Here is a 26,548-nt window from a genome sequence, read left to right as displayed (position 1 = left end):
AGTCTTGGGGATCATCACCATGTTTTTTTTGGCAAATGTGAGACAAGCCTTTGTGTTCTTTTTTGGTCAGCAGTGTTTTTCTCCTCAAACTCTCCCATGCATGCCATTTTTGCCCATTCTCTTTCTTACTTTAATCATGAACCCTGACCTTAACTGAGCCAAGTGAGACCTGCAGTCCTTTAGATGTCGGTCTGGGGTCTTTTTTGCCCTCGTGAGTGTGTCATCAGCACGATCTTGGAGTAATTTTGGCAGGCCAGCCACTGCTGGAAAAGTTCACCACTGTTCCATGTTTTCTCCATTTAGGGATAATGGCTTTCACTCACTTAAGTCTTACAAATGGCCTTGTAACACTTTGTAGACTGATAGATGTCAAGGACTTTGTTTCTCAGCTGTTTCTTTAGAACGTGGCATGATGTGTTGCTTTTTGAGGTCTTTTAGTGTACTTCACTTTGTCAGACAGTTGGTCTTTTTAAGTGATAACTGATTCTGCGGGTGTGGCAGTAATCAGGCATGACTATGGCTTTTTGCCACTGAATCTAGCTTTCAAAATATTGTGGTTAATCACAGTTAATTCACGATTTAACAAGTGAGGACAATTACTTTTTTCATATGGCGAGGTTTGGATTGGGTTGGGATTTTTTCACTTAATAAATAAAAGCATTATTTAAAAACTGCATTTTTTATTTACTTAATTTGTCTTTATTTATCAATATTAAAATGTGATGATCTGAAACATGTAAGTGTGAAAATTATGCAAAAATAGTAAGGAGGTGGAAAATACTTTGTCATTAATACTTTGTTATGTAAAAATGTCAACTTCCTCAGAAGTTTGAGTCTTTGCGTTTGGCTTTTTTTTTCAGTGGTGTAAACAACCTTCCATATAATTCTTGAAAGAATCCAATAAAAAACTTCTAAGAGGTCGAAGTTTTTGTCTCAGGTCATGAACCTTCAGTCAGCGTTCAGGGTTTAGCGTTATGTTGACTGTGTTGTGCGCAGATTCCAGGAGGCTGCCGTCATTGGTCAAAGGTACACTGGGTGCCGTGGAAGTTGATCGCATTCAACAGTGTGAAGTGCAGTGACGTGAGTGTTGCGGACGTAGGCTAAAACTTCGTAAAGTCTAAGACTTTTCGCCACGTACTAGGATTTAGCGGTCGTAACACTTATTATTTCTTAGCTTCACATTCAACTTTACTGAAACATTTTTCCCCATCCAAGAGTCAACAACACGGCACTTGGCTAGCCAGTTAGCTAGCTAACAGCGATAGTGTGCTGTAATGATAGCTATGTAAATCAGGAGTTATGTAAGGGAAGTCTAGTTTTATCACCTGAGCCACATCATGACAAGGGCTACGGACTACTCGACTGAACATTGCTAACATAAAATCTGGAGAAACAGCACCGTTTAGCTTGCTAACATTAGCCCACCCGCGGAAGAGGGGAATATCAGATAGAACTGTCACGATGGCTTCTCTGCTCCGGGGTGAAGAGATGTGTTTGGCCCAGCTGTTTCTACAGTCTGGGTCCGCGTACGACTGCATCAGTGAACTTGGAGAACTGGGGCTTGCAGAGTTCAGAGATGTAAGTACGAAAACAGACCGCTTTGAATCTGCTAGAAACAGTAATTCATCACTTAAAAAGTTGTAGCTGAATTTTTTGACAGTAATCTAAAAGTTCTCTACAGTCATCAAATAATGCAGTGACGTTTGCTCAGTACATAAAGTGAACGCGGAAGTCACCGGCATATGTCTTAATGCTATCATAAATGGGATCATACATAGACTTATTGCACAGTTTTTTAAGTTTATTCATGAGATATGTTCAGAGTCCTGCATGAGAAGGTGCTAACGAACATGTACTTTTCACCTGTTTCAGCTCAATCCCACTGTTAACGCATTCCAGAGAAAATATGTCAATGAGATCAAAAAATGTGAAGAAATGGAGAGGATCCTCGGTAAGCATATGTTAGTCTTTGACATTTTAATAGTTCTTGGCTGCTTATGGTGGGAAGAAGATCTCCTCACTGAAGGTAAATCGAGTCATGGGAAATGTCAGCTGGTTGTAGATTTAGTTGAATGCTTAACTCGGTTAACCAAACCCTGGATTATTAAATTAGGAAGAGAGTAGCACACTGTCAGACTTGTCTTCAATTTCAGTGTTTTTCAAAGGCTGGTCACGGTGTTTGGAAGCGGTTATGATAGTTTCATAAAGTTAAAAATCGCTTGTTGTTTATAACAGGATACCTTCTGAGGGAAATCAAGAAAGCAGATATTTCACTGCCAGAAACAGATGTGAACCCAGCAGCTCCTTTACCCAAGCATGTCATGACTATAATGGTTAGTTACTATCTTATTATTATTTTTATCATAATCATCATTTTTAGTATTATTATTGCTGTCATGTATTGCTAAATATTACACGTTCCTATCGTTTCTCAGGAACAGCTACAGAGGCTAGAGATGGAATTAGGTGAAGTCACCAGGAATAAGGAGAAGCTGCAGAGGAATCTGCTGGAGTTGACAGAGTACACACACATGCTGCGCATCACACGCAACTTTGTCCAAAGAAATGCTGAGGTTAGTGTTTGTGTTGGCTCACCTCTTGAAAAACCCACATTCTCACTACGATGCCACATTGTTTTTCTTTCATGGCTCAGAAATTAGTGTGCTGGCTGATTTCATTTCAGTTGCCTTCTTTACCCTCCTGCGTCTTGTCTTCACTTATAGCGGGAGCCCTTGCAAGTACAGTATGAGGAGTTTCCCTTCCTGGAAAAAGACACATTGATGGACTACAGCAGCATGCAGAGGCTAGGAGCCAAACTGGGGTGAGGGATACAATTCTGTCAGCCTTATCAGTCAGCATTTTATTTATGTTATACAAAGTGAATGCTCCACATGAATGAGGACAGATGCACATTTATTTTCTTTCTAAATAGTTTTCTGTTTCCTTTTCTGTCTGCCGCTGCTCTTCTTACTCACAGATGCACTTTATACTTAGAACACCCACAAACAAACAAGCTATTCACAAAATGCTCTGAAACTGTGAGGCAGCTGTGGCTTTTTGAAAGAACTGATTAATGAAGCAAAAATATATTTAGACTTTGTAAAAACAGAGAGATAGTGTGGTGGGGCACAGATTTAGTTGAATGTGTAGTGACAATGAGGGCTCAAAGAAAAGGTGGCTAAACTTACAGTGCTAGTGCAGTCAGGATGTACTTGGTGTCATTCCCTTTATATTGATACATTAAATTTTTATTTATATTTAATTAATTTAATTGATCTTGATAGAGGATGAGGTCTGACAGCTGCTCGTTTGTCTTTTGCAGTTTCATTTCTGGCCTTATTCAGAGGGTGAAGATCGAGGCGTTTGAGCGAATGCTTTGGAGAGTATGTAAAGGCTACACCATCCTTAGCTATGCTGAAGTCGAAGAGTATCTGGAAGATCCTGACACGGTAGGTTAAACATGATTTGGATTCCAATTTACTTTTGTTATATTTTGTTATGTTTTACGGTGTGACGTAAAAACATGAGACAGAAAGAAACAAAAGAAGCTTCCTTTTAAAATTTTGCCTGTATCTTATTTCCTAACTAGGCTTGATTAAGGATATTTGACTTTGTACAACAAGTTAATGAACCAGGTTTATTTGATTTAAATCAAATTAACTGTAAGTTAGCTTTAATAGCACACTAAAAACTTTAGTACAAATTGATTTTAACATCTTTGTCCACATGTAATAATGAGAAAACATGCTTATATACCTAAGTAACTCTTCCGCTATGCACATTACTTTCATTTCATGGTAGAAATGGGAAATAAACTCCCGTCTCTTTTTCTGTCTCCCCCCTCCCTTGCTGTGTGCACACATGGTATTGATGTTATTAAATATTACTGAGAACAAGTCCGTCTTGTTTTGCTGGAGATCAGAGGATGGAGGTGGGAGAGTATCGTAGAGAGTTGTGAATCATGGATTTGCTCCTCTTGGTGACCTGCATGTGTGGTTTGGCAAAGATTTTATGTAGGATGTCCTGACTTCCTGACACAACCTTCCCAGTTTATCCAGACTCGGGACCACCCAAAGCTTAAATCCCAGATTTGTTATGGGACAAAATAGTAGATGACTCTTTTGAAGCTCTTAAGTATTCTTTACTAGTTGTTGATATAAACAGTGAGTGCTGTGATGTTGTCTATTCATAGTGAGAGATACCACTAATCCACTTGGGAATTTCCTCTGCTTGACCAGAGGCATGACCTCACTAATGGAATGTCAGATGGATTTTTACTGATGGAAGATCGGAAAGGCGTGCTAACGCTCATCACTAAACTCCACAAAAAGAGAGAGAGAGTCGTGCTTTTTCAAAAATTGGGGTTTTCAAGGTCAAAGAGCTTTCAGGTCATCAGCTGTATTTCCTCTCATTTTTTTTGGTAAACAACAGCTGATTGTACAAATGCATCTAAATCAGTTTTTTGTTTTCCTTAGATTTTTATTAAAGTTACATATATAAGTAAAACCTGAAATCCTTCTCATATTAAACTTGTATTTTTTGTGTCAGTGGTGTCTCCTTTATTTTTTTACACTTCCTTTTTCTGCAGGGTGAACCTACCAAAAGTGTGGTGTTCCTGATTTCCTACTGGGGAGACCAAATTGGTCAGAAAGTGAAAAAGATCTGTGACTGGTAAATATTTCACAGGACTCGTTAAAAGGCTGGCATCTGTTTTAGACTCTATGTCCAATAGTAGTAAGCTATAAATAATGGCATACTTTTTTCTCTCCACAGCTACCACTGTCACCTGTACCCCTATCCCAGTAACAACGAGGAGAGGGACGATGTTGTGGAAGGACTAAGAACTCGCATTCAGGACCTGAAAACTGTATGTCTGTTGTTTGCTTAATTATCTGATCATACAAGTGTTTAGTTAAGGACAGAAAAAGTTATTATGTGTGACAAGAGAATACTCTTTCTTTATGTTATACACACGATTTCTGCTTTGAACTTCTTTTCACGGTCAAAGAACAAAATGAAATGGTTGATCTGTTTTCTGAACGATTAACCTGGCTGTTGTTCTTGTTAGCCAGTGAGCAAAACTGCACAAACAGCTCAGCTCCTAACAAGAGCATTGCACTGTGAATCCTTTGGTAGCATTAACCCACTGTGACTGAAAGATGGAATTCCACTCAGCCGCTGTAGCACATGATCAACATGAGGCCTCAGCTGAAACTTTATACATGCCACTCTCTCTTTATCTCCCCACTGCTTTGTCTTTTGCCTGTTTTATAGCTTTTTCCTCTTATATTCACACACAAACACTCACAAAGGTCTAAATTTGAACATGTTGTTCTTTTTAAATGTCACATACATCATCTTAAAATAAAATAAAATGTTTTGTAACTTTTAATCTCTCTCTTTTAAAAAGAAATTCTTAATAATCTGAAGCTATACATCACACTAACAGTCGTGTTTACCTGTTACTGTATCCAGGTGCTTCATAGGACAGAAGACTACCTGAGACAGGTCCTGATCAAGGCTTCAGAATCTGTCTACATCTGGGTCGTCCAAGTCAAGAAGATGAAGGCCATCTACTATGTTCTGAACCTGTGTAGTTTTGATGTGACCAATAAGTGTTTGATCGCAGAGGTGTGGTGTCCTGTCAGTGACATTCCTGCACTGCGGAGAGCGCTAGAAGACGGATCGGTGAGGAACTTCAGCCTGACTGGAGGCTTTTCTGTTTATTTAACCTTTGCTGTTGTTTAAAGGGCTTGGTTTTATTATGATAAAAGCAAATGCTGTGTGAGGCATCAGTCTTTGCCCCACTTTATTTAAAGAAAAACACATTTTGCGTTGCTTGGGTACTGAGGGCTCACTATTGATTCATTTTGCAGGTTGAGAAGTGTAAAAGTGTGTATTTGTGAAAAAGAACTACAAAGATGTGTTATTGTTAATACATGTTTATGTATAGATTTTAAAATACATATAAAATATAAGTTATTTAGAGCTGGCGCACTTTATAGATCTAAAAACGGTACATTATACTGTCTGTACGGCTTTTTAAAAATGATTTAGAGTTCTGTATATATTTCTTATATGTACATTTGTGGAGAAAAGCTTCTTGTAATCTACTTACATGTTACATGTGTAACTTCCCATTGATGTTTCAGAGGAAAAGTGGAGCAACAGTTCCTTCCTTCGTTAATCGTATCCCCACAACTGACACTCCTCCCACCCTGATAAGGACCAACAAGTTTACCTCTGGATTTCAGAATATTGTAGACTCCTATGGAGTGGGCAGCTACAGGGAAGTAAACCCTGGTAAGTGAGATTTGTACCTGTCTGTCTATCTCTCACACTCACACACACACACACACACACACACACACACACACACACACACACACACACACACACACACACACTCACTCACTATGGGCCCAACTAATGTATCAAAACCAGCACTTTATAATTCTGAATGTTTGAACGATTCTGTATTGAAAGTAAGAGCTGACGGCTACATCAGCACGCATTAAGCTAAGGGGGGCGGGTCCTGAGATACACTCTCTCAACTGACATGCCTATCAGTGAGAGCACAGGATACCAGTGATTGATACATTACACTAGGTGTCGGCAACCCTGGGCACGCGTGCCACAGTTGGCACGCAAAGGGTTAACTGATGGCGCGACCATTTGCCCGGTGGGCCGATGGTGAGTTTTCATTTTTATGGGCCGATGATTTTATTTTATTTTTTTTTGTAACGGTATAAACAATGAAAGGTGGTGGATTGGCCAGATGCTGGCCGTTGTGTAAAAATAAGTCAGTTGTTTGGTGGCGGATATGGCGGAGCTTCCCCAGGTTCAGTAACATTAGCAAGTGGTGGAGGCCAGCAGGTGGATGAGGGAAAGGGGAGGCAGGAGGAGGAGAGACCTGAGGCAGCCGCCGGTCCAACTGTCAGGTGAACTGAACTTCAGGTAAGAAGTTATGATCTGCAGTCTATCTGGGTCAGATATAAACCAAGTTTAGGTGGAGTTTATTTTTCATTGGGCTGACTTTTTACAGTCAGTTATAATAACTCGTACTGTGTATTAGCTAGCTATACAGCTGGGTGGGTGCTATGATGTTGCTGATAGTAAACTTTATTTTATTCATAAGGTTAGTTAGTAGAGTTGCCAACCGTTGCATAAAAAGACTGAATTGTCTGGTATTCAGAGAAAACATCACGCGTTTCGTGTTGAGCTGAAAAGGAGAACAGTTTGTCCCGTACTTCAGCTAGAATGGAAAAAAGACACAAAGCTGGAGTTATTCTGTCGTTACGCTGCACAGCTGCCACTTCTTCTCTCATTCTCTTCTTTCAGTTTCTACTTCAATCATGAAACTGATCAATGATCAGTTGATCAGCTTTTCTCTCTTGTTTGTTGATCGCCCACTTTGTGCCAGAAAGAGGAAATCGGCGGATGTCGCGCTAAACAACAGCAGCACGTTTAAGCTTGATAAGTTGTTGTTAGAATTTATTTAATATTAATTTCTAGTATCAGCTGATGTTTGCTGGAGCCACAGCTGTAAAAGCTGCTGGTCATGATATCGGTTTGGTTATCTGGTGAGAGGGAAACATGAAGATGAAACCAGGAGATGTCCTTACTGGATCATCAGAGCTGAACAGGTGATGGAGAAACAGGTTTACCTTTAGGTGACATGAATGAGTTGAAGTTATGAACTGTTTCTGAGAGACAAATAACACCAGGATCCTTTTCTATGTAGCTGACAGCTGGTAACTGTGCAGGGGCGGTCCTAGCAAAGTTTTGCCAGGGGGGCCAGGTAGGGCATTAACAGAGAGAGGGGGGCACAAAGAAATACTTTTCTTTCTTATTCTCATTTAAAATGTCTGGCTGTTATTAAATAATTATCTGAAGCTTACAGCCAAAGTTTTTATCTGACGTAAAATGTATAGAAATCATACATATACCAACAAGACTGTACATCACTGTCACAACAGCGTTTGTTTTCATTCAAAGGCTTTATGGCTTTAATACCTGGTGGGCCGGTCTCTAGTCAAAATGCCCGGGCCGATTTTTGTTTGTCCCAGTCCAGCCCTGGGCACGACACGCAGTGAATTAATCTGAGGTGCATTAAAAAATAAATGGCCGGGCCAGCGGTGCACATCGCAAATAAGCTCACATAGAAACATTAGTTGTGCCTCTTCTTAATGACGGTATCTTAACTAACAACCCCAACTACCAGATTCAACTTGTAATTGGCTAAAAATAACTTGATGAGAGGGATGTTGTTAGCTTTCCACATTCCGACACTTCAAATGCTTCAGGAGCTTTCCGCTCAGTGCAGCATCAGCACCACGGAAATACATGGATACATCCGTAGACTTGAGACAGAATTCACAATGTGTTTTTGGGACTTTCAGGTGTATGGACCAATGTTTTCTTTTCTGATCAAACCAGAAATCTTTAATGAGCAGCTGAATTTGTCTCGCATTAACTGGCCGAGTTAATGCCAGTTAATGCATCATCGAAATGCAGCTGATTGAATGGTAAATGGCCTGCATTTGTATAGCGCTTTTCTAGTCCCTAAGGACCCCAAAGCGCTTCACACTACATTCAGTCATTCACCCATTCACACACACATTCACACACTGGCGATGGCAAGCTACATTGTAGCCACAGCTGCCCTGGGGCACACTGACAGAGGCGAAATGAAATGAAAACCTCGACTCTGTGGGGGTCAAAGTTTGCAGAACTACAAACGCAGCTGGAACCCACAGCTGTGTGTGTTCATGGAGCTTGCATTTTCACCTGCTGGACATCACTACCTGACAAGTTTAACTGTCTTCAGAACATTGCAGAGGCCTTATTGACAGTATTTGTTTCTACATATCTGTGTGAGCAGATTTTCTCTCACATGACTGTCCTCAGGTAGCTGTCTGAATGCTGGACACTCGGAGACCTGTGTCTGTGAGTGGGAGACCAGAGATCAGATTAACATGTGTATTAACAAACATGCCATATATCTACAAAGTTGTTCTATATAGTGTGTAACTGTTAATATAGAGCGTTATTAAATTTATTGCTAATGCAATCATATGGCACATTGACTTCTGAGGAAATTTTTAGATGGCACTCGTCATCAGAAAGGTTGCCTACCCCTGCATTACACTATTACCTAGGCAACCACAGCCTGAAATGGTCTGTGCGTGATAAGCAAATTGCTCCCTGTAACAATGCAGGCAACCTTCAGATTAGCTTTTTATGATATTTTAGATATAGCATGATTTATCTTAACTTAGTATTAGTAGTTTTAGTAGCTATTTTTCTGTTACTTTATAATAAAGAGATTTAAAAAATCCAAATGAGTAATAATTATTAAAAAAAATAAAGGTTCCAATGATCCAAAAACCATTTAATAATAGTATAATAATGTATTTGTAATACTATAGTAACCTCATTATAATAAATATCTGTACTTTATCTAGATTAAAAATGGTAGTATGGTGATAATAATAGGGTAACATGCTCATAATTATAGCATAATTAATATAGGTTAATTATTATAGGCTCCTATTAGACTAATATGTTTAAAATTGCACTAAAATTCTTGCAAGTCAAAGTTGATAACTATCATATTTTATTGCAGAAATGATTATCCTTTATGAGTGAAACATACCCTTTTGTTTCAATGTTAATATTTATATGTGTAAAAATTGGTGGAAGAGTCACAAAATTATATGTATATATGTGTATATATGATGTGACTTCTTATGTTGAAATGCAGTTTTTACAGGTGTTTCAGTATAAATGAGGCCTTCAAAACAGTTTGTTGTAGCTGCAGTGACATTACTTTACTATCAAGTTATTACATTACAGTTATATTAATACTAATGCCTTTGTTGTCCACCCTTGTACTATCGTATTTATTTTTAAAAAGCTTTAAATGATCATTCACTGTGCTTTTTTCCCCCTTCTGCTTATTTTTAGCTCCATTCACAATCATAACTTTCCCATTCTTGTTCGCTGTGATGTTTGGTGACCTTGGTCATGGCGTTCTCATGGCTCTGTTTGCTTTCTGGATGGTTTTGTATGAAAACCACCGCAAATTTAAAAACACCAGGAATGAGGCAAGTACTCCAAAGTTTTTTGAAAATGCCCTTTCTAAAGTTTATTTGTGTTGCATGGGTAAAAGCAGTCTCTCAGAAGTATAATTAAGTGATTTTAATGTGCACGTGCAGATCTTGAACACATTCTTCGAGGGGCGTTATATCATTCTGATGATGGGACTGTTCTCTATCTACACTGGGCTGATATACAATGACTGTTTCTCAAAATCTCTCAACATCTTTGGTTCTGGATGGAGTGTGCTTCCCATGTTTAAAGGAAAGTGGAAGTAAGTACCTTTTAATAAGAAGAACTTCATATAACAGGAAGTTTACAACTGTATCTTTAGAGATAAGATGAATATAAGATGAATTTTGTAAAATCAGTTTCACAATCACAGACACTACTACGGGTTTCATTTTTGCCCTACAGCAATAGTGTCCCCTGTAAGAATTGCCAGCTAACTTTGGATCCACATACTCCAGGTGTTTTTAAAGGGCCGTACCCTCTGGGAATTGACCCGGTGAGTAGACAGTTTTAAGAGCTAGCTTAAAAATATGATATCATGTCATATATATACTGATCATGCATAACATTACGAACACTCACAGGTAGAGTGCATAACAGTGATTATCTCTTCATCGTTGGACCTGTTATGTTGGTGGGATACATTAGGGTGCAAGTGAACATTTTGCCATCAAAGTAAATGTGTTAGAAGCAGGAAAATGAGTAAGCATGAGGATATGAGATGACTGGGTCAGAGCATCTCCAAAAGTGCAGCTCCTGTGGGGCTTCCCCGGTCTGCAGTGGACAGTATCTATCAAATGTGGTCCGAGAAAGGAACAGTGAGAGCAACAGTGTTAGGCAGTTGGTCATAATGTTATGCCTGATTGGAATAATGGATTTTATCATTACTTTTTATGGTTTGGTGGTTTATAATGTGATTAATCTTAATTTTTGATATTTTGCACTTGAATCTTTTTATTGACGTGTGAAATTTAAATCCTGTTATTTAAAAAGGTTAAAGAAAATCAGTCACCAGGATGTTGTTGATACAGTAAACTGGATCAATTCGTAACTGATTAAACTCATTAAAAGCAGTCAGTTTGCTTGATAACCAATTTCACTCATACATTATCAGCCACACATTCTTCAATAAAGCAACATTTCTGGTGTCAGGGTTGCTGTTATTGAATCACTTAGGTAAAAGTAACCTTATTAGACACGCAACAGTAATAGTCTTATAATCCTCATGTTGGTAATGTATCACAGTAATAAGCAGAGCTACTTATTCTGTTTGCTCCAGTTAATCCCTGAAGTCACCAGTAATAACATGTCACCTTTCCTTTGTAAAGATTTGGAACTTGGCAACGAACCGGCTTACATTTCTTAACTCCTATAAGATGAAGATGTCAGTGATATTCGGGGTCATACACATGAGCTTTGGGGTAATCCTCAGCACCTACAATCATCTGTAAGTATTTACTGTTTTCATTACCCTGTGAAAGCCCTTAAAGAGCCAGTATTTCGCTTTGGAACAAGTTGTCATTTTAGCTGCTGGAGCTGGGAAAGAATAGAGACGTGTGTTCGCTCTTGTAGACGGCAACAGAACCTTTAGTTTTCTTGGCAAAAAATGTTTATAACTTATGCTCCTTAAGTAACATGATATCGTTTTTAATAGTCTGCCTTCTTTTTGTTTGTCAAAAAAACAGATACTTCAGGAAGAAGTACAACCTGTACTTGGTGTTCATCCCTGAGCTCGTGTTTATGCTGAGTCTGTTTGGATACCTGGTGTTCATGATATTCTACAAGTGGCTCGCCTTCTCGTCTGAGGACGCTCCGAGCATTCTCATCCACTTCATAAACATGTTCATCATGCAGGATGATAGTTCATTGAAGCCCCTTTACCCAGGACAGGTAAGCAGCTCCACTCTTTCAGCTGTGTGTTTACGTGCTTAATGAACACATTCAGTCTAGTGTTATTTAAAATATCCTACAGAAGTCCCATACCTTCATTATTTAAATTATTTATTTATTTCTTCCAGAATGGTCTGCAGATATTTCTGGTGATCATTGCTGTTCTCTCGGTGCCTGTTTTACTCCTGGGGAAACCCATCTACCTTTATTGGCTAAAAAATGGAAGTCACCGCTTGGTAATGTACAGGGTAAGGGTTTGAGATTCATGCCTGCATTTAAAAGATGTGAAAAACATCACCAAATATTTTTCCTTGGTGTAAATTTTCAAACACACTTAGTTTGTCCGTTCGATTTTAGGGATATGAGCGTGTGCGACGCAGCAGTGATGAAGATCTCTGCCTGATGAGGGCTCATGACATGGAGGAGGGCAGCAGTCACAGTGATCTGTCTACTAGTGAGGATCACCATTCAGAGGAGGTCAGTGTTGCAAACAGCTTGGTACCTTTTCATCTCGTATTTGCTCATAAGCAAACATTTTTACCAGTTGCTACATTCATTTATCTTTTTTATACAATAGTTTGACTTTGCAGAGGAGATACTTCATCAGTCCATTCACACCATAGAGTATTGCCTGGGTTGCATCTCCAACACAGCCTCTTACCTAAGGCTCTGGGCTCTAAGCTTGGCACATGCCCGTAAGTACAAGATCATTAATAATTATTATGTGTTCTAAAACAAAGTGCTTCTTCACAATGTTACAATGGACTTTGCTCTTAATTGTTACTTAATTTTTCAGACTTTACTAGGTTAGTCAAGTATCAAGTTGTGGCCTCTATTCCAGTTCCAGTATTTCTCACATAACCTGTTTTTACATTGTCCACATTTGTCCTTTCTAACATGCAGAGAAAATGATTAAATATGCAGGCTATGAGATGGCCACTCACTAGCAGTACATTCAGCAGACTATTAGCTGCCTTGTTTCATTTGTTGTCAGAAGCTTGCATGCACTCTTCATGGGCATGAAAGGCATTGTCATTTTTGGCTGTTAATGATTTCTTTGAACTCTAATCTTTTTCAAGGTTTCATAATTGTACAGGATACATTTTTAAGGACTTAAAAAAAACAAGAATAGTTTTGAATAGTTTGAATAGTTTGGCTAATCACACAGGGTCAAAAGTATACGCAGAGGCTTAAATATATACCTACGTCGCCACTAATGTTTGGTTAAATGTCCTTAAGGAAGCTGCGACTCAGTCAGAGGCTTTTTGTAGCCGTCAACAAAATTCTGGCGTAAATCTGGCAGAATATTTGACACTTCTTGGCAGAACTGGTGGAATTCATTTAAATGGGTCGGTTTCCTGGACAGAGCTGGCTTTTAAGCATAGTCCACAAATTTTCTATAGTGTTGAGGTCGGGGCTTTGGGAAGACCATTCCAGCAGCTTTATGTTAGGCTGTTTTATCAATTCCAAAACAAGTTTTGCTGTTTTCTTGGGATTATTGACCTGTTGGAACACTCATTGGTGTCCAGGTTCACCACCCATGACCATGACATTAATGTCCATGATGAGTGAGTGTAAAAAATTTTTCTTGACCTGTGATTTGCCAGAATTTTGTATTTCTCTAAATGGATGCTGAAGTAGATTTTATTATTTGCCATCACAGAGCTGTCAGAGGTGCTGTGGGCCATGGTCATGCGAATAGGACTAAGAATGGACACAAAACTTGGGGTTGTAGTCCTGGTGCCATTGTTTGGCCTGTTTGCTGTCCTCACTGTGTCCATCCTCTTGGTAATGGAGGGTCTCTCTGCGTTCCTTCATGCTCTTCGGCTACACTGGTAAGACAAAGCACTAAAGTACTGTGTGTGATAGGATCAATATGTTCTGAAGTATCTGTTTTCGTGTTTATAATTTCGGTTTCTCATCTTTTTATCCACAGGGTGGAGTTCCAGAATAAATTCTACAGTGGGACTGGCGTCAAGTTTTGCCCGTTTTCCTTCTCTCTCCTACCATCTTGCTTTGAGCAGGATGGGTTATTGTGAAGTGACTATTGAGAAATTGTCTTAGTTGGTAACCAGAACCAAAACAAGCCAACAGGGTTCTGTACTTGTGAAGACCTTTTCCAGAGGTATGATCAAATAGTTTGGATATTTATTCTCATTTTTTATTATTTACATTTCATGTAAAGAAATTTATGGCGAGATTCAGAAATTCGTGTAACTTTCGATTCTTTTGTGTCAGGATCATTAAGTTTCACTGCAGAGTGTTTTTCGGGTGAAATGTTAGCCTCAGATTTAACATGCAACTCATCAAATTTTTATAAGGTACAATTGTTAATGGTCATTGATGTCACTTGCATGGAGAGACAAATCTTCCAAATGCAGGATCAATATAGGAAAATGTAATGTATAAAATTTTAGTATTAGCCGACATTAGCAGTAATAAGAAAGCGAAGGGCCGTAACATTTGGCTACTTAGAAAACACCTTTGGGATAAATATGTTGGTAGTTTTGACCTTACTGTGGACATTTGTGATCTAATAAGATGGAAGTTTATTTATTACTTTGTGTTTCCTCATTTTCTTCTTCTTTAACAAGCTTTTGTCATTCATTTCAGCATCCTGGTTTATGTGTTTATATTAATTTTTTTTTCCCCAAGGCGTTTTTGTTTTGGCAGATTTGGTTTCCACACAGTAGAGAGTGAGCCAACCTCTCATTTACATTGCTCGACTTTATTGCACTGACTGCCTTACCAAAATTACCACCCCACGACAGCATAATGTATCATCCTTAATGCCCAGCTTGTAGTACCAAAACAAAGCAAAGGATCCCTGACTTTTAACTTTTGAAAAGTGCTTGAGCAGGTGTGTGAAGGGATGTAAATACTTTTACAGATTAAACAAAAAAAAAATTACATATATATTTTGTAATGTATCAGAATTGCAGATGAATGTTAAGGAATGTGATTATTACTTTCATGCATTCACAGTGTTGCCTTTGCACCTGCTACTTACTGTATAGCTTAACATTCCTACCATGGAAAAGCTCACATCCTTTGACTCAGCTCTGCTGGTCACGAGCCTTTTACTTTCAAACATCCTTTGATGGGTGAAGATTGGAGGTATTGTACTCGTGCCAGGCACTAGTGTTTGCTTATTTTCTAAAAGTGTACTGTTTAGGATTGGTATTGGAGTTGGTAAAGGGAAGTTCTGTCAGTATGTTTTTCTTTTTCTTTTCAGTGGTTCATTGTAATGTCAAATCTTTGAGACAGAATTAGCAATCTTTGTTTTGTTGAATCAAATTGTTTCATTATTAATTGATTCGTTAAAGCTAAATTGTTAAAATATAGATTGAAGGTGTATTGTAATTTCTTATGATGCTACCCTTTTAATATCATGTATTTTCTGATCATACACTTCAGGTTCTAACTCTTTTACAACAAACGTCTGTTCTTTCTTAATGTCAATAAAATGTATTTGAGGTTTGTTTGTTTTTTCCTCTTCAAGCCCTTAAATGTCTTCCCTCCTTGGGTTTATACAAGCCTTACTGAAGGGATTCTGTCAGGTCATGTTTCACATCCATGAGTTTTATGTAATGTAGTTACAGATCCAAGGTATTGTGGCACTAACACCACTGACGTGGACCCGTGGTTGGTGTGGTTCAATAGGTAGCCTTTAGGGTCTTTACTCTTTTTTTTTTTTTTTTTTCACCACAAAGGAATAACGGGCGGATGGAATATTGTCGTCATTTGTGTGCATTTTGACTATTTTGCTATATACACCAGAAATTGAAATTGACCCTTACAGTCAAAGCTCCGGGAAATAATGCCTCTCACCATGTACGCCACGAGACGTTTGGTTGCCGAGGCAACGCAAAACACCGTTTACGGTGAGTTTCAGAGCTCGAAATCGCTGCCGACATGATGATGTTAACTAATGGTAAATAGGTGGATAAAATATTGTGGAAAAATATGGTGCACGACGATTTACGAGTGGAGTGGATCCTACAGCGGGTGTCTGCTGGGTTTAATTTAAGGAAATGTCCCGACTGTTTCGATGAACTGCTCAGTCGGAGAGATGGAGAAGAAGAAGAGAAAATTATCCGTTATTTGAACTTCGTCTCCGAGGAAGACTCTCCATCGTGTCTTCTGTTTTTCAAAACTGTTAGAGAGGAAGAACGTGAAGTAGAAGTTCCCGTCGGTAAGTCCTGGTGCTTGTGCCCTCACTAGGGCTATCAGTCACCCGCAGGTCAGAAAGCCCAGTGTCTCTGAAAGCTAATACAAGTTTGCAAAAGTGAATAAAGTTTCGATGAACCCGTATCCTTTTACTGTATTGCTTTTGGGTTAATGTAGGATGTTTTTACTGGTACCTTTTACCATGTTTCAGCATACTCTCAGAAAGTTTATTACTTATGTACACTCAACAAAAATATAAACGCAACACCTTTGTTACTGCTCCCATTCCCCATGGGATGGACGTAGAGACCTAAAATTCATTCCAGATACACAATATAACCATCCCTCCCAAACAGTGGTCACAAATCAGTCCAAATGTGTGGTAGTGGGCACATCTGCCATATTGAGATAATCCATCCCACCTCACAGGTGTGCCACATCAGGATGCTGATCTGACATCATGAGTAGTGCACAGGTGTACCTCAGACTGCCCACAACAAAAGGCCACCCTGGAATGTGCAGTTTTTTGCGCTATTGGGGGTCTGGGGACCCAGAACCGGTCAGTATCTGGTGTGACCACCATTTGCCTCATGCAGTGGAACACATCTTCGCATGGAGTCTATCAGATTGTCAATTGTGGCCTGTGGAATGTTGGTCCACTCCACTTCAATGGCTGTGCGAGGTTGTTGGATATTCGTGGGAACTGGTACACGCTGTCGTATACGCCGGTCAAGCACATCCCGAACATGCTCAATGGGTGACATGTCCGGTGAGTATGCTGGCCATGCAAGAACTGGGACATTCTCAGCTGCCATCTGCCCTGAACAATGTGAACCATGATTCATCCGTGAAGCGCACACCTCTCCAACGTGCCAGACGCCATCGAATGTGAGCATTTGCCCACACAAGTCTGTTACGGCGACGAGCTGGAGTCAGGTCAAGACCCCGATGAGGACGACGGGCATGCAGTTGAGCGTCCATGAGACGGTTTCTGACAGTTTGTGCAGAAATTGTTTGGTTGTGCAAACCAATTGTTCCAGCAGCTGTCTGGGTGGCTGGTCTCAGACGATCTTGGAGGTGAACCTGCTGGATGTGGAGGTCCTGGGCTGGTGTGGTTACACGAGGTCTGCGGTGGTGAGGCCGGTTGGATGTGCTGCCATATTCTCTGAAACGCCTGTGGAGACGGCTTAGGGTTGAGAAATGAACATTCAATGCACGGGCGACAGATCTGGTTGACATTCCTGCTGTCAGCATGCCAATTGCACGCTCCCTCATTGCTTGTGGCATCTGTGGCATTTTGCTGTGAGACAAAACTGCACATTCCAGGGTGGCCTTTTGTTGTGGGCAGTCTGAGGTACACCTGTGCACTACTCATGATGTCAGATCAGTATCCTGATGTGGCACACCTGTGAGGTGGGATGGATTATTTCAATATGGCAGATGTGCCCACTACCACACATTTGGACTGATTTGTGACCACTGTTTGGGAGGGATGGTTATATTGTGTATCTGGAATGAATTTTAGGTCTCTACGTCCATCCCATGGGGAATGGGAGCAAAAACAAAAGTGTTGCATTTATATTTTTGTTCAGTGTAATTTAACAACGCTGTGGACATTTGGACCGCAAGACAACATCTAACAATAATGTTTACATTACCAGAAAAGAAAACTGGAGATCCTGAGCCAGGTGGGGCAGAGAACACCACCGACTTCATTACAAATGATGATAGGGAAAGTCATGTGAGATCAAACTTTAAAACTGATATAATTATTAATGCATTATTGATTGAGAGGCTCAAGATAGTTAAGGTTTAACATATTTCTGGTTTGGTGATTTCAGAGGACTGAGATAAATCTGGTCTATCACACTGAGCTTCACGTAGCTGTCAACCAGTACCCACAGAGATTTTTGAAATCTTGTGTCTTCTACTTTCTCAGGAACACAAAGGGTGAGATGCCAGTTCCTCATCGTCATACTTAAACATGTTCAAGCCTCTTATTTGCTCTCTTTAGGGGTCACCACCCTGGATCACCTGGCTCCATTTCCCCCTATCCCTAGCATCTTCCTCTGTCACACCAACCCTCTGCACATCCTCCTTCACTCCATCCACAAATCCTCCCTGTGTTTTTGCTCTTTTCCCTCTTCCTGTCAGCTCCATATTTGACATCCTTTTCAGATTAAATCCACTATTCACTCTTCAAATTCATTCTTCTGCACATGTCCAAACCATCTGAGTTTTGCTTCTCTAACTTTATTTATCCTTCTGATGTACTTATTTCTAATCTTGTCACTTCTAATGTTCCATATAAAAAAGCAATAAACAAGATACTGTGTTGTTGTATTATAAAACAGAGACTATTGTTGAACCACTGGACATGAATGAGGTCAATATCATGATGCCCTCGCTGTTTGACATCGGCATGCATTGTGGAAACCCTCTTCAGGTGCTGCAAAGCAAACTTGCCCATGTAAGAAAAATAAGAAATACAACTGATCAGGAGCAACTTTTGTTAGTAGGACTGAAAGTTGATGTCACAGCAGCATACTAGCTTTTAATCTTATTATTGTATATGGAAAAACATCAGATTTTCTAATGAATATTTGACTGCATCTCCTCTCAGGTCTATATACCCATGCTTACTGCCAACCAAATGGCAGTAGCTGGAGCAGGTGATCAAAGTGAGGAAGTTTCTCATCAGGAGAAGATGAATGGGAAGAGTGAAGCAAATGAAACAAAGAGTTTAGTGAAGCCAAGTGGGCAATTTATTATTCGTGATGAGTTGCTCAACATAACGCATAAACATTTGGGACTGCTGAACACGACTCTCCAACACCTTCAGCTTGAAGGTTCGTTTAATTACTTGAACCAAGGGCTTGCTATTGTTAAAGGCAACTCACCATGATTTTTAATTTTTATTAGAGTATATAGATTTGCAAGCAAATGCTTTTTCTTCTCTCAGTTTCCAAGCAAGAGTATCGACTAGTACTGATAAATGTCTACAGGACATTAGTTATTTTTTATGCCCATTCACAAAAAGTGATTCAGTCTAAAAGCATTCTACATGTCACAGATGGGATTTTACTGCACATTCCTGAGCTGGAGTTGGAAGACCTGCCTTCGAATCCAGAGATGGTAGAAAGCTTGGAGCAGTGCTTGATGAACTGGCAAACGCAAATAACCATTGTTATTGAGGAGCAGAAAAACAAAAAACCACAGGTTTGTAATTGTAATTTCGTGTTCTGAGATTCAGTCCAGGAACTAAAGCAGGAGAAATAATTTTTCTGCTAAATTTATGCAATATTGTCAAGAATTTAAGAAATACCCATCGACCTAAAAGGAAAACTTTCAGTTAAAGAATGTCTCAACTGCACCTGGTGACATGCAGTCGCTAGACTCAATCATTCACTCTCCATTTTCCTCCAGGCGCCTGGTCCTTTGGCTGAGATAGCACTTTGGCAGGAACGTGCGTCTGTCCTTAATGCTCTGAGTGAACAGCTTAATCATGCTGCAGTAGGGAAGATCGTGGAGGTGATGACCAAAGCAGGTGCAGGCATTGTTCTTACACTGGAGGGAGCGATTGCTGAACTTACTAAATACCGTTTGGAGTCAGATGAGAATTTACGCTTCCTCAAGACACTAGAAAGGCATTTCATGGTAAGAACATTATTGCTGACTATAAAAAAAAAAGGTAGTTACATGAAACTAAAAGGTTCCATGAATCTATAAATTTTTTGCAAGGACAAAAGGAAAAGGAATCAAAAGAATGATTGTGGATCTGTTGTGTTAACTTCTCCTTCACTTTTATCAAAGCTACCATTGTCTGTTTCAGAATCTGGCTACTGGAGCAAATTTTGGTGTGATCTTGGAGACCATCCCTCCTTTAATGGAGAGCCTGCAAATTGTATGGATGATCTCCTACCACTATAACACGAACGATTGTATGGTCCCCTTAATGGAGCGAATTGCCTGGCAGCTGTGTGAACGTGTGACTCAAGCCATAGATGTCCACACGCTGTTCAAGTATATGTGGACCCATTTACATATTCTGAGACTTTTTAATTTATAGTAAAACCAAATTTATTGTTCAGTAGTCAAACAGAATCATTTATTCAAATGTGATGTTTTCTTGTGTCAGTATAATAGTGTGTTGTGCCTTAAACAGAAACAACAGGGGAGTTGCCAAATCCAAGGTCTACGAAGCTAAGCAGGTTTTAAGTCAGTGGAAGACATCCTACTTTGAGAGGCGTGCTGAAATTGAGCAATTGAGCAAGGCTTCACGTTGGGAGTTTGACCGTAAGAAACTGTTTGAGAAGACTGATTACATGGCTTCTGTCTGCCAGGATCTGTACAATGTTTTGCAGGTTGGTGTGAATATTTATATGTATAAAATACATATATAATTCATAAATACTGACCTCTCACACAATATCTGAAGATTTGAATGTGTAAAATAAACTTCAGATTTTTATTTCTCATGTGTTTGTGTTGGGTAGATTTTGGAGGAGTTTTACAATATCTTTGGCCCAGAGCTATTGAGTGTGACAGGTGACACAAAACACATTGATGAAGTGCACCGCACAGTGGAAAATCTGGTTGTGCCCCTTGAGGAGGCCGTTTTTAGTCCTTTCAACATCTCTAAGATGAGCAGCTGGAAAATGATCATGCAAGACTTCAACACGGCAGTTCAGGTGGGTTTCAGATATTGCAGAAGCTGTTTGGTTGTTCTAAATGCACAAAGTAATTAAACAGCTTGGACAAATATAACTGTGCAATATTTCAAGCTGAATGCGTGTGTCTGTTTAGGCTATTGAGGCAGAAGCGATGCACTTTATTGATGAGTCTTTTAAGACACTGCACTCTTCAACTGATGCCTTTGACATGCTGCTGAAGTTTAAACACATTCGCACCAGAGAGGTCATCAGTAACCATCTGATGAAAAAGCTTGACGATATCTTGGAGCAGTACTGCAAGGAGGTAATATGCTATTGAATAAAACATGCTGGCATCTATTTAACATTAAAGTTACTGTTAAAATCATTTTGAAGCTTCAGCTGAGGAACAGTCCACCCAAGACAATGTGACTTAAGTTGGTGAGCATGTGTGTATAAAATAATGCTACAGCTAACTAAAATCTACTAACAAATGACATTTATTCTTTATACCTTTGATCTGTCAAGCTTTGGCTAACTTATCCTTATAAAATCTCGACGTAAACGTTTCATAAAGGTAAATACTAAAGTTTTGTAATTTATGTGAGTGACACGTCATTTTGTTGGTGTGGTTGTAGGTGGACAGGACATGGGAAATTTTTGAGACAATGAAAGACAAACCACCGTTAAATAAGAATGAGCCTCCTGTGGCTGGGGCAATCAGATGGGCACGATTTCTATTCCATCGCATCAAATATGCCATCCTCCCCTTCTTGAAAGTGCCGGAGATGTTGGACTGTGAAAAGAACAAAGTGGTGAGTTATTTCAAAACGCTTTATGTCACCATTAATGTTAAACTGTTTATACACTAAAATGCTTTTTAAAACAACTTTCTGTGATTTTCTTTCTTTCTTTTTCTTTTCTTTCTGCTGTAGTTTGCTCAGGCCAGAGAGAAGTATGTAGAAGTGGCAGAACAGCTGAAGGACTATGAGGCAGCAAAATATGAAAGCTGGATGGCGGAGACAGAACATAATTTGCCTTTGCTAATGAAAAAACCCATTTTGGCCATGGTTACCAGTAAAAACTCAACTCAAACAGAACTAGTATGTGTCTTTTGCTATTTCCTCATAACTGTTGTATCTTATATTGTGTGTTTGTGAAGGTTCTCTTATATTGTGTGTTAAGACTCTCTAAAATTCCCTGCATTTTTCTCACTTTAAGGACGTCCCGCCACCTGAAAGTTGCACACCAAAGGGTTTGCGATACATTGTGAACTTTGCTCCGGAGATCAAAGAAATAATTTCTGAGGCTTACAGTCTTGAAGCCCTGGGCTACACTGTGCCTGATCTAGCTCAAAATGTTGCACTTCAGGAAAACAAATTCATCAGGTGATGAGACTCACCCGTAACTGACTAGAAAACTCAAAAACCAGTACTTGATCTCCTTTCTCTCTTGAACTGTTTCGTCCTTCATCTTAGGTATGTCAGTGATCTGAGCAAGCTTATCAACCGCTATCACTCTGCATTGGACAGTTTGAATGAAGCACATGTCGTCATGCTGGCTCCACATATAAAAGTAGTCAGAAAAGGCATCAGTTTGGGATTCAAAAGACTCAACTGGAATTCCTTGGGTACTATTCATACAAAGGCTGACATCTCTGTTTATGCTTGCTGTCAGATGAAATTACTTTTGTATAAAACTGAAATCTGCTAATGTTTGGTTTTAGGCATCCCAGATTTCATCAACCAAAGCCTTCAGACTGTAACTAAGTTTGAGTTTATCGTCAATCAGATTCATGAACATGAGAAGGCTATTGATTCTAAGTTGCAGTCCATGATGATGGCCAACTTACTGAAATTTCCATCACCAGATGCCTCAAACGACTTACCAGGTAGATGTATTAGAAGTATACTATTAGTTTACTGGAAATAAAGAATTTGTGCATACATTATTTTAATAGTTTCATATTTTTTCCTAAGCTATTAAGGGGTTCTGTGAACACATTGAGCGAGAGCGAGTCAAAACTGTGACGATGCTTGCCAAGAAGTATGCTGACATTGGAGTCCTTATAACTAGAATAGAACAGCTGAGTGTGGAAACCAGCACTGGCAGAGCCAAATGTATGGTAGATTATTACCAACACTGGGAACACAGAATACTGGACACTCTTACAAAGATGGTGCAGAGGTAATGAGTAATGGTTTTGAGCCTGCATAGATTGTGAGTGGTAATAATCACCACATTTCTAACAAGTAGAATGCTGTTAGTCTTAACCATTGCAACATCTGTCATGTTTGTTTTCATATTCAGAAACATTCAGGCCTTTAATATAGCGCTGATGGGAGATAAAGCTCTTTTTCAAATCACCGCCATCCTGTCTGCACCTAAGATTGTGTTGCAGCCCCAAAGCAACGAGATCTACCGCCTGCTCGTGCAGTGTATCACAGACTGTGTAGTTAGCACCAAGGTGGGCTCATCACAGTGTTTTGTTTAGTCTTTTTGTCGCTGCATTAAAAAAATAAATGATTTTCAATTTACCACTAATAATATATCTTAACTTTGGATTTATTTTTGTGTTCAAGCAATTTGTGCGTTGGATGCATGGGACCTGCATTAAGTGCCCTCCACAACATGTGGGTGCTGAAGATAAGCTGGTGACATTTAATTTCTACAGTGACGTGTCCCAGCTTCCTCAGATCAAGGAGAGCTGTGTAACTGTATCTCAGAACATCCAGCGTCTGCTTTTCTCCATCGATCAGTACCTTTACCACTGGAAGCGCTATCGGGTTCTTTGGGAAAAGAACAGAACCATTGTCAATGAAAAGTTTGCTGCAAGGAAGCCGTCCTTTGTCATGTATGATTATAAGCTGCAGTCCCTTGCTCGTATCAAGCAGGAAGTGATGCTCGAGCCTCAGTTTAAGAATGAGCACAGCGTATGCCTAAACCTGGAGCTTCTGGCCCACACTGTGAGCGAAATTGCTGAAGCCTGGATCAGTTCACTTGGTAGCTTACTCAACAAGCCTGCTAAAGAGGACATCTTTAACTTGAGAGATGAATTCATGGTAGTTAATCATAATACACAGTTTGTGTTTACAGTCTTTATCCTAAATATTCTTTGGCTTTTATGTGATTTATCTTTTTTGTGATTATTTTGTACAAAAGCAACTGTCTAAGAAGCTGAAACAGAGTCCTGACACTTTTGACGACCTGAAGTCTGTCCTTGGCACCATCTCAGCCATCAAGAACATGTCATTAGAAGTGGAGATGAGAATCACAGATATCCAGGAACAATACAGAACACTGGCCATGTATAAAGTGGAGGTACTGTGTCTTTTTACAGAGAGAGAGTGTGTGATCAGTTTGTCTGTCTGTTAGCAGTCTGTGCAACTCACTTTTAATTTTTTCAGTATGACTCCCTAGAATGTCACAATGATGCCATAATATTTTACAAAATCACACACTGCAGGGATATATTTTAAAATCTCAAGTTTTATAACTTATAGAAGCCAAAGACTTCAGTCATTTCTGTTCCAATCACATGGGTGGAAATAGGAAAATGTTCAATTTTAGTATGTAATGCTTCAAGGTTATGGGTTAAAGGTCAGGGTTCTGCAAATTAGGAAAAAGTTTATTTGAGTTCGGATCATATAGTTCTTTAAACTAAAAAAACATTTATTTCAATATAACATTATATGAATTCACAATGAAAAAACAAAACAAAAAATACTACACTAGTTTTCCATATTAATATTGATATCAGCACAAATGATCTATGAAAGCAATGCCGGTGACATTATTGGGGATTTCTATATTACCGATACTAACATCAGCATGGAGTAATAAAAAGAAAATAAAACATCAACATTTCTTTGTATAGCCCTTGCCCTTTGGGGGGAGGCTCTGAGTGCTCTTGTATAAAACCTCAAAAGTGATCTTGTTTCCCATTTTAAAAAGTTTATGTCTTATGTGCTTTAGGCAGGTGAGGATGAATGGGAGCTGGTGGCCTGCATTGGCCAGATGTGGAGTGACCTTTTCATAGAAGCCAGACAAGTAGACCGAAGTCTGAAAGACATCAAGAAATCATTTACTGTGGTAAGATATCAATCCCATACAATGTTCTTAAACCTAAAAATAAACAGAAATGTTCTTGTCTTACATTTATGATTGCCACACTTGTCTCCCATCCACACACCCAAAGATCACAAAGGAGAATATCGAAGAGTTCAAACAGGAGTTGTCTGTGTTTGCCGAAAGCTTCAACATGCATGGTCCTGGAGCTGTAGGAGATGATTTGGAGAAAGGTACTTGGGCACTTAGATGAATGCTGCTGTTGCTGAGTAGAGAATAGTAGTGCATGGTAAATGTTGAAATGTAGTGGAGCAAAAAGCCCGTGTCACTTTTATTTTTGCAGGACTGGCCATTATGGGAAAATACGAGGCAGATCTTGCAAAGATTGTAGCAGGTCAACAGGAAATAACTAATGCTGAAAAGCTGCTGGACTTGTCAGTCACCACTTTCCCAGAAGTTCTGAGCATAAAGAATGACATGAATGGCTTGAGACAGATATATGATATATATAAAGCTCAGCAGGTGGGATATGCTTGTAAAACACCAGTGCATAATACACATAAATGTGATCATTAATTTTTTTTTAAATTTTTATATATATATATATATATATGCTTGTCCTGTCATCTTGCAGGATGCAAAGACACAGTGGTCTCAGACCTTGTGGATAGATTTAGACATCCAGCTGCTACAACAGGGCATTGAGGGTTTCATCAAACGCTTAAGGCTGCTGCCCAAAGAAGTGCGGGCCATGCCTGTGGCCTTTTTCCTAGACGGACGCATGAAGGAGTTCAGAGAGTCTCTGCCTCTTTTACTGGACCTGAAGAATGAGGCCCTCAGAGACAGGTCTGTCTCAAGATTGATACTAGTGAGAAACCAGAATGAATATAATACCCCCCCAAAATTTACAGTTAATAACGTAGCTGGATTTGTTTTATTGTCACTTAGGTTTAAATTTATTGCTCCTAGCGGATTGTTCTGCAATACGCATAATATTGACAATAAGTAGAGTATTAAATACTCTACTTATTTAGATGTAAACTTTTGAATTCACGTGTTCAAATTATCTATGTCCAGATAAAACAAAAAAACTGAGAATAAAAATGTCTTTATATTCAAGGCACTGGAAGGAACTGATGGAAAGGACTGGCACCAGCTTTGAGATCAACCCTGAAAGCTTCACACTGGAGAACATGTTTGCTATGGAGTTGCACAAATATGCAGATGTCATAGGCGACATCGTCACCTCGGCTGTAAAAGAGCTTGGTATTGAGAAGGCAGGTTCTCTCTTTTTTAAAAACATTCTCAAAATGGAATAATCTGCCAGTTCTATCAGTTCATCAGGGAAATGACAGTTACTTCTAAAACATGTTATCTGTATCTGGTTCCAGGGAGTAAAAGGAGTGGTAGAGACCTGGGAAAACATGAAGTTCAATGTTCAGCCCTATTTCAAAGGCACTCAGGAACGTGGCTCCATTCTGGGTGCGGTGGATGAGATCTCACTGAATGTGGACAATGATGTCATGAACTTACAGAGCATGGCTGGCAGCCGCTTTGTTGGACCCTTCCTTGGTACCATACAGCAGTGGGAAAAAAATCTGTCTGTTATTTCTGAGACTATTGAGGTGAGTAAGACTGGCCAAATTTTCCTTCAC

At 39.4% G+C, this 26,548-nt stretch overlaps 2 protein-coding genes across 4 annotated transcripts in view; both read left to right on the top strand.

Annotated features, from left to right (window-relative positions):
* Positions 1-1,008: 1,008 nt before the first annotated feature.
* Positions 1,009-15,483, top strand: atp6v0a2b (ATPase H+ transporting V0 subunit a2b). The gene is made up of 20 exons (XM_082555424.1): positions 1,009-1,578; positions 1,873-1,951; positions 2,236-2,333; positions 2,436-2,573; positions 2,724-2,821; positions 3,323-3,449; positions 4,589-4,671; positions 4,774-4,867; positions 5,476-5,688; positions 6,153-6,303; positions 9,970-10,109; positions 10,221-10,375; positions 10,519-10,609; positions 11,442-11,560; positions 11,799-12,003; positions 12,132-12,251; positions 12,361-12,480; positions 12,581-12,698; positions 13,667-13,838; positions 13,940-15,483. Exons 1-20 carry the CDS (start codon positions 1,462-1,464, stop codon positions 14,040-14,042), a joined length of 2,541 nt encoding a protein of 846 aa, XP_082411550.1. The 5' UTR covers positions 1,009-1,461; the 3' UTR covers positions 14,043-15,483.
* A 125-nt stretch (positions 15,484-15,608) lies between these two features.
* dnah10 (dynein axonemal heavy chain 10) overlaps positions 15,609-26,548 on the top strand; it is a 31,254-nt gene continuing 20,314 nt past the window's right edge. The window contains exons 1-26 of one of the 3 annotated variants that reach the window (XM_082554604.1): positions 15,609-16,198; positions 17,835-17,914; positions 18,015-18,123; positions 18,528-18,643; positions 18,797-19,022; positions 19,247-19,392; positions 19,600-19,830; positions 20,006-20,196; positions 20,339-20,537; positions 20,670-20,864; positions 20,980-21,150; positions 21,464-21,640; positions 21,761-21,928; positions 22,047-22,213; positions 22,304-22,455; positions 22,561-22,716; positions 22,805-23,012; positions 23,136-23,292; positions 23,408-23,887; positions 23,988-24,146; positions 24,801-24,917; positions 25,024-25,126; positions 25,237-25,415; positions 25,528-25,739; positions 26,014-26,174; positions 26,289-26,518. In XM_082554604.1, coding sequence (XP_082410730.1) covers positions 15,970-16,198; positions 17,835-17,914; positions 18,015-18,123; positions 18,528-18,643; positions 18,797-19,022; positions 19,247-19,392; positions 19,600-19,830; positions 20,006-20,196; positions 20,339-20,537; positions 20,670-20,864; positions 20,980-21,150; positions 21,464-21,640; positions 21,761-21,928; positions 22,047-22,213; positions 22,304-22,455; positions 22,561-22,716; positions 22,805-23,012; positions 23,136-23,292; positions 23,408-23,887; positions 23,988-24,146; positions 24,801-24,917; positions 25,024-25,126; positions 25,237-25,415; positions 25,528-25,739; positions 26,014-26,174; positions 26,289-26,518 — 4,719 coding nt within the window. In that variant the 5' untranslated portion in view covers positions 15,609-15,969. Of the gene's footprint in view, positions 16,199-17,834; positions 17,915-18,014; positions 18,124-18,527; positions 18,644-18,796; positions 19,023-19,246; positions 19,393-19,599; positions 19,831-20,005; positions 20,197-20,338; positions 20,538-20,669; positions 20,865-20,979; positions 21,151-21,463; positions 21,641-21,760; positions 21,929-22,046; positions 22,214-22,303; positions 22,456-22,551; positions 22,717-22,804; positions 23,013-23,135; positions 23,293-23,407; positions 23,888-23,987; positions 24,147-24,800; positions 24,918-25,023; positions 25,127-25,236; positions 25,416-25,527; positions 25,740-26,013; positions 26,175-26,288; positions 26,519-26,548 lie in introns of all 3 variants that reach the window. The other 2 variants (XM_082554603.1, XM_082554605.1) reach the window with 2 other exon arrangements.

The sequence above is a fragment of the Aulonocara stuartgranti genome (genome assembly GCF_965226115.1).
Source record: "Aulonocara stuartgranti genome assembly, chromosome: 12".
NCBI lineage: Eukaryota > Metazoa > Chordata > Actinopteri > Cichliformes > Cichlidae > Aulonocara > Aulonocara stuartgranti.
Note: the sequence above shows the minus strand (reverse complement) of the source record. Positions and strands in the feature narration are given on the sequence as shown.

Bases quoted from the DNA above. Each gene is read 5' to 3' on its own strand.
- atp6v0a2b (XM_082555424.1), top strand. From the start codon at position 1,462: ATGGCTTCTCTGCTCCGGGGTGAAGAGATGTGTTTGGCCCAGCTGTTT. The intron at 1,579-1,872 runs GTAAGTACGAAA...CACCTGTTTCAG, and splicing joins GGCTTGCAGAGTTCAGAGAT to CTCAATCCCACTGTTAACGC. The intron at 2,334-2,435 runs GTTAGTTACTAT...ATCGTTTCTCAG, and splicing joins AGCATGTCATGACTATAATG to GAACAGCTACAGAGGCTAGA.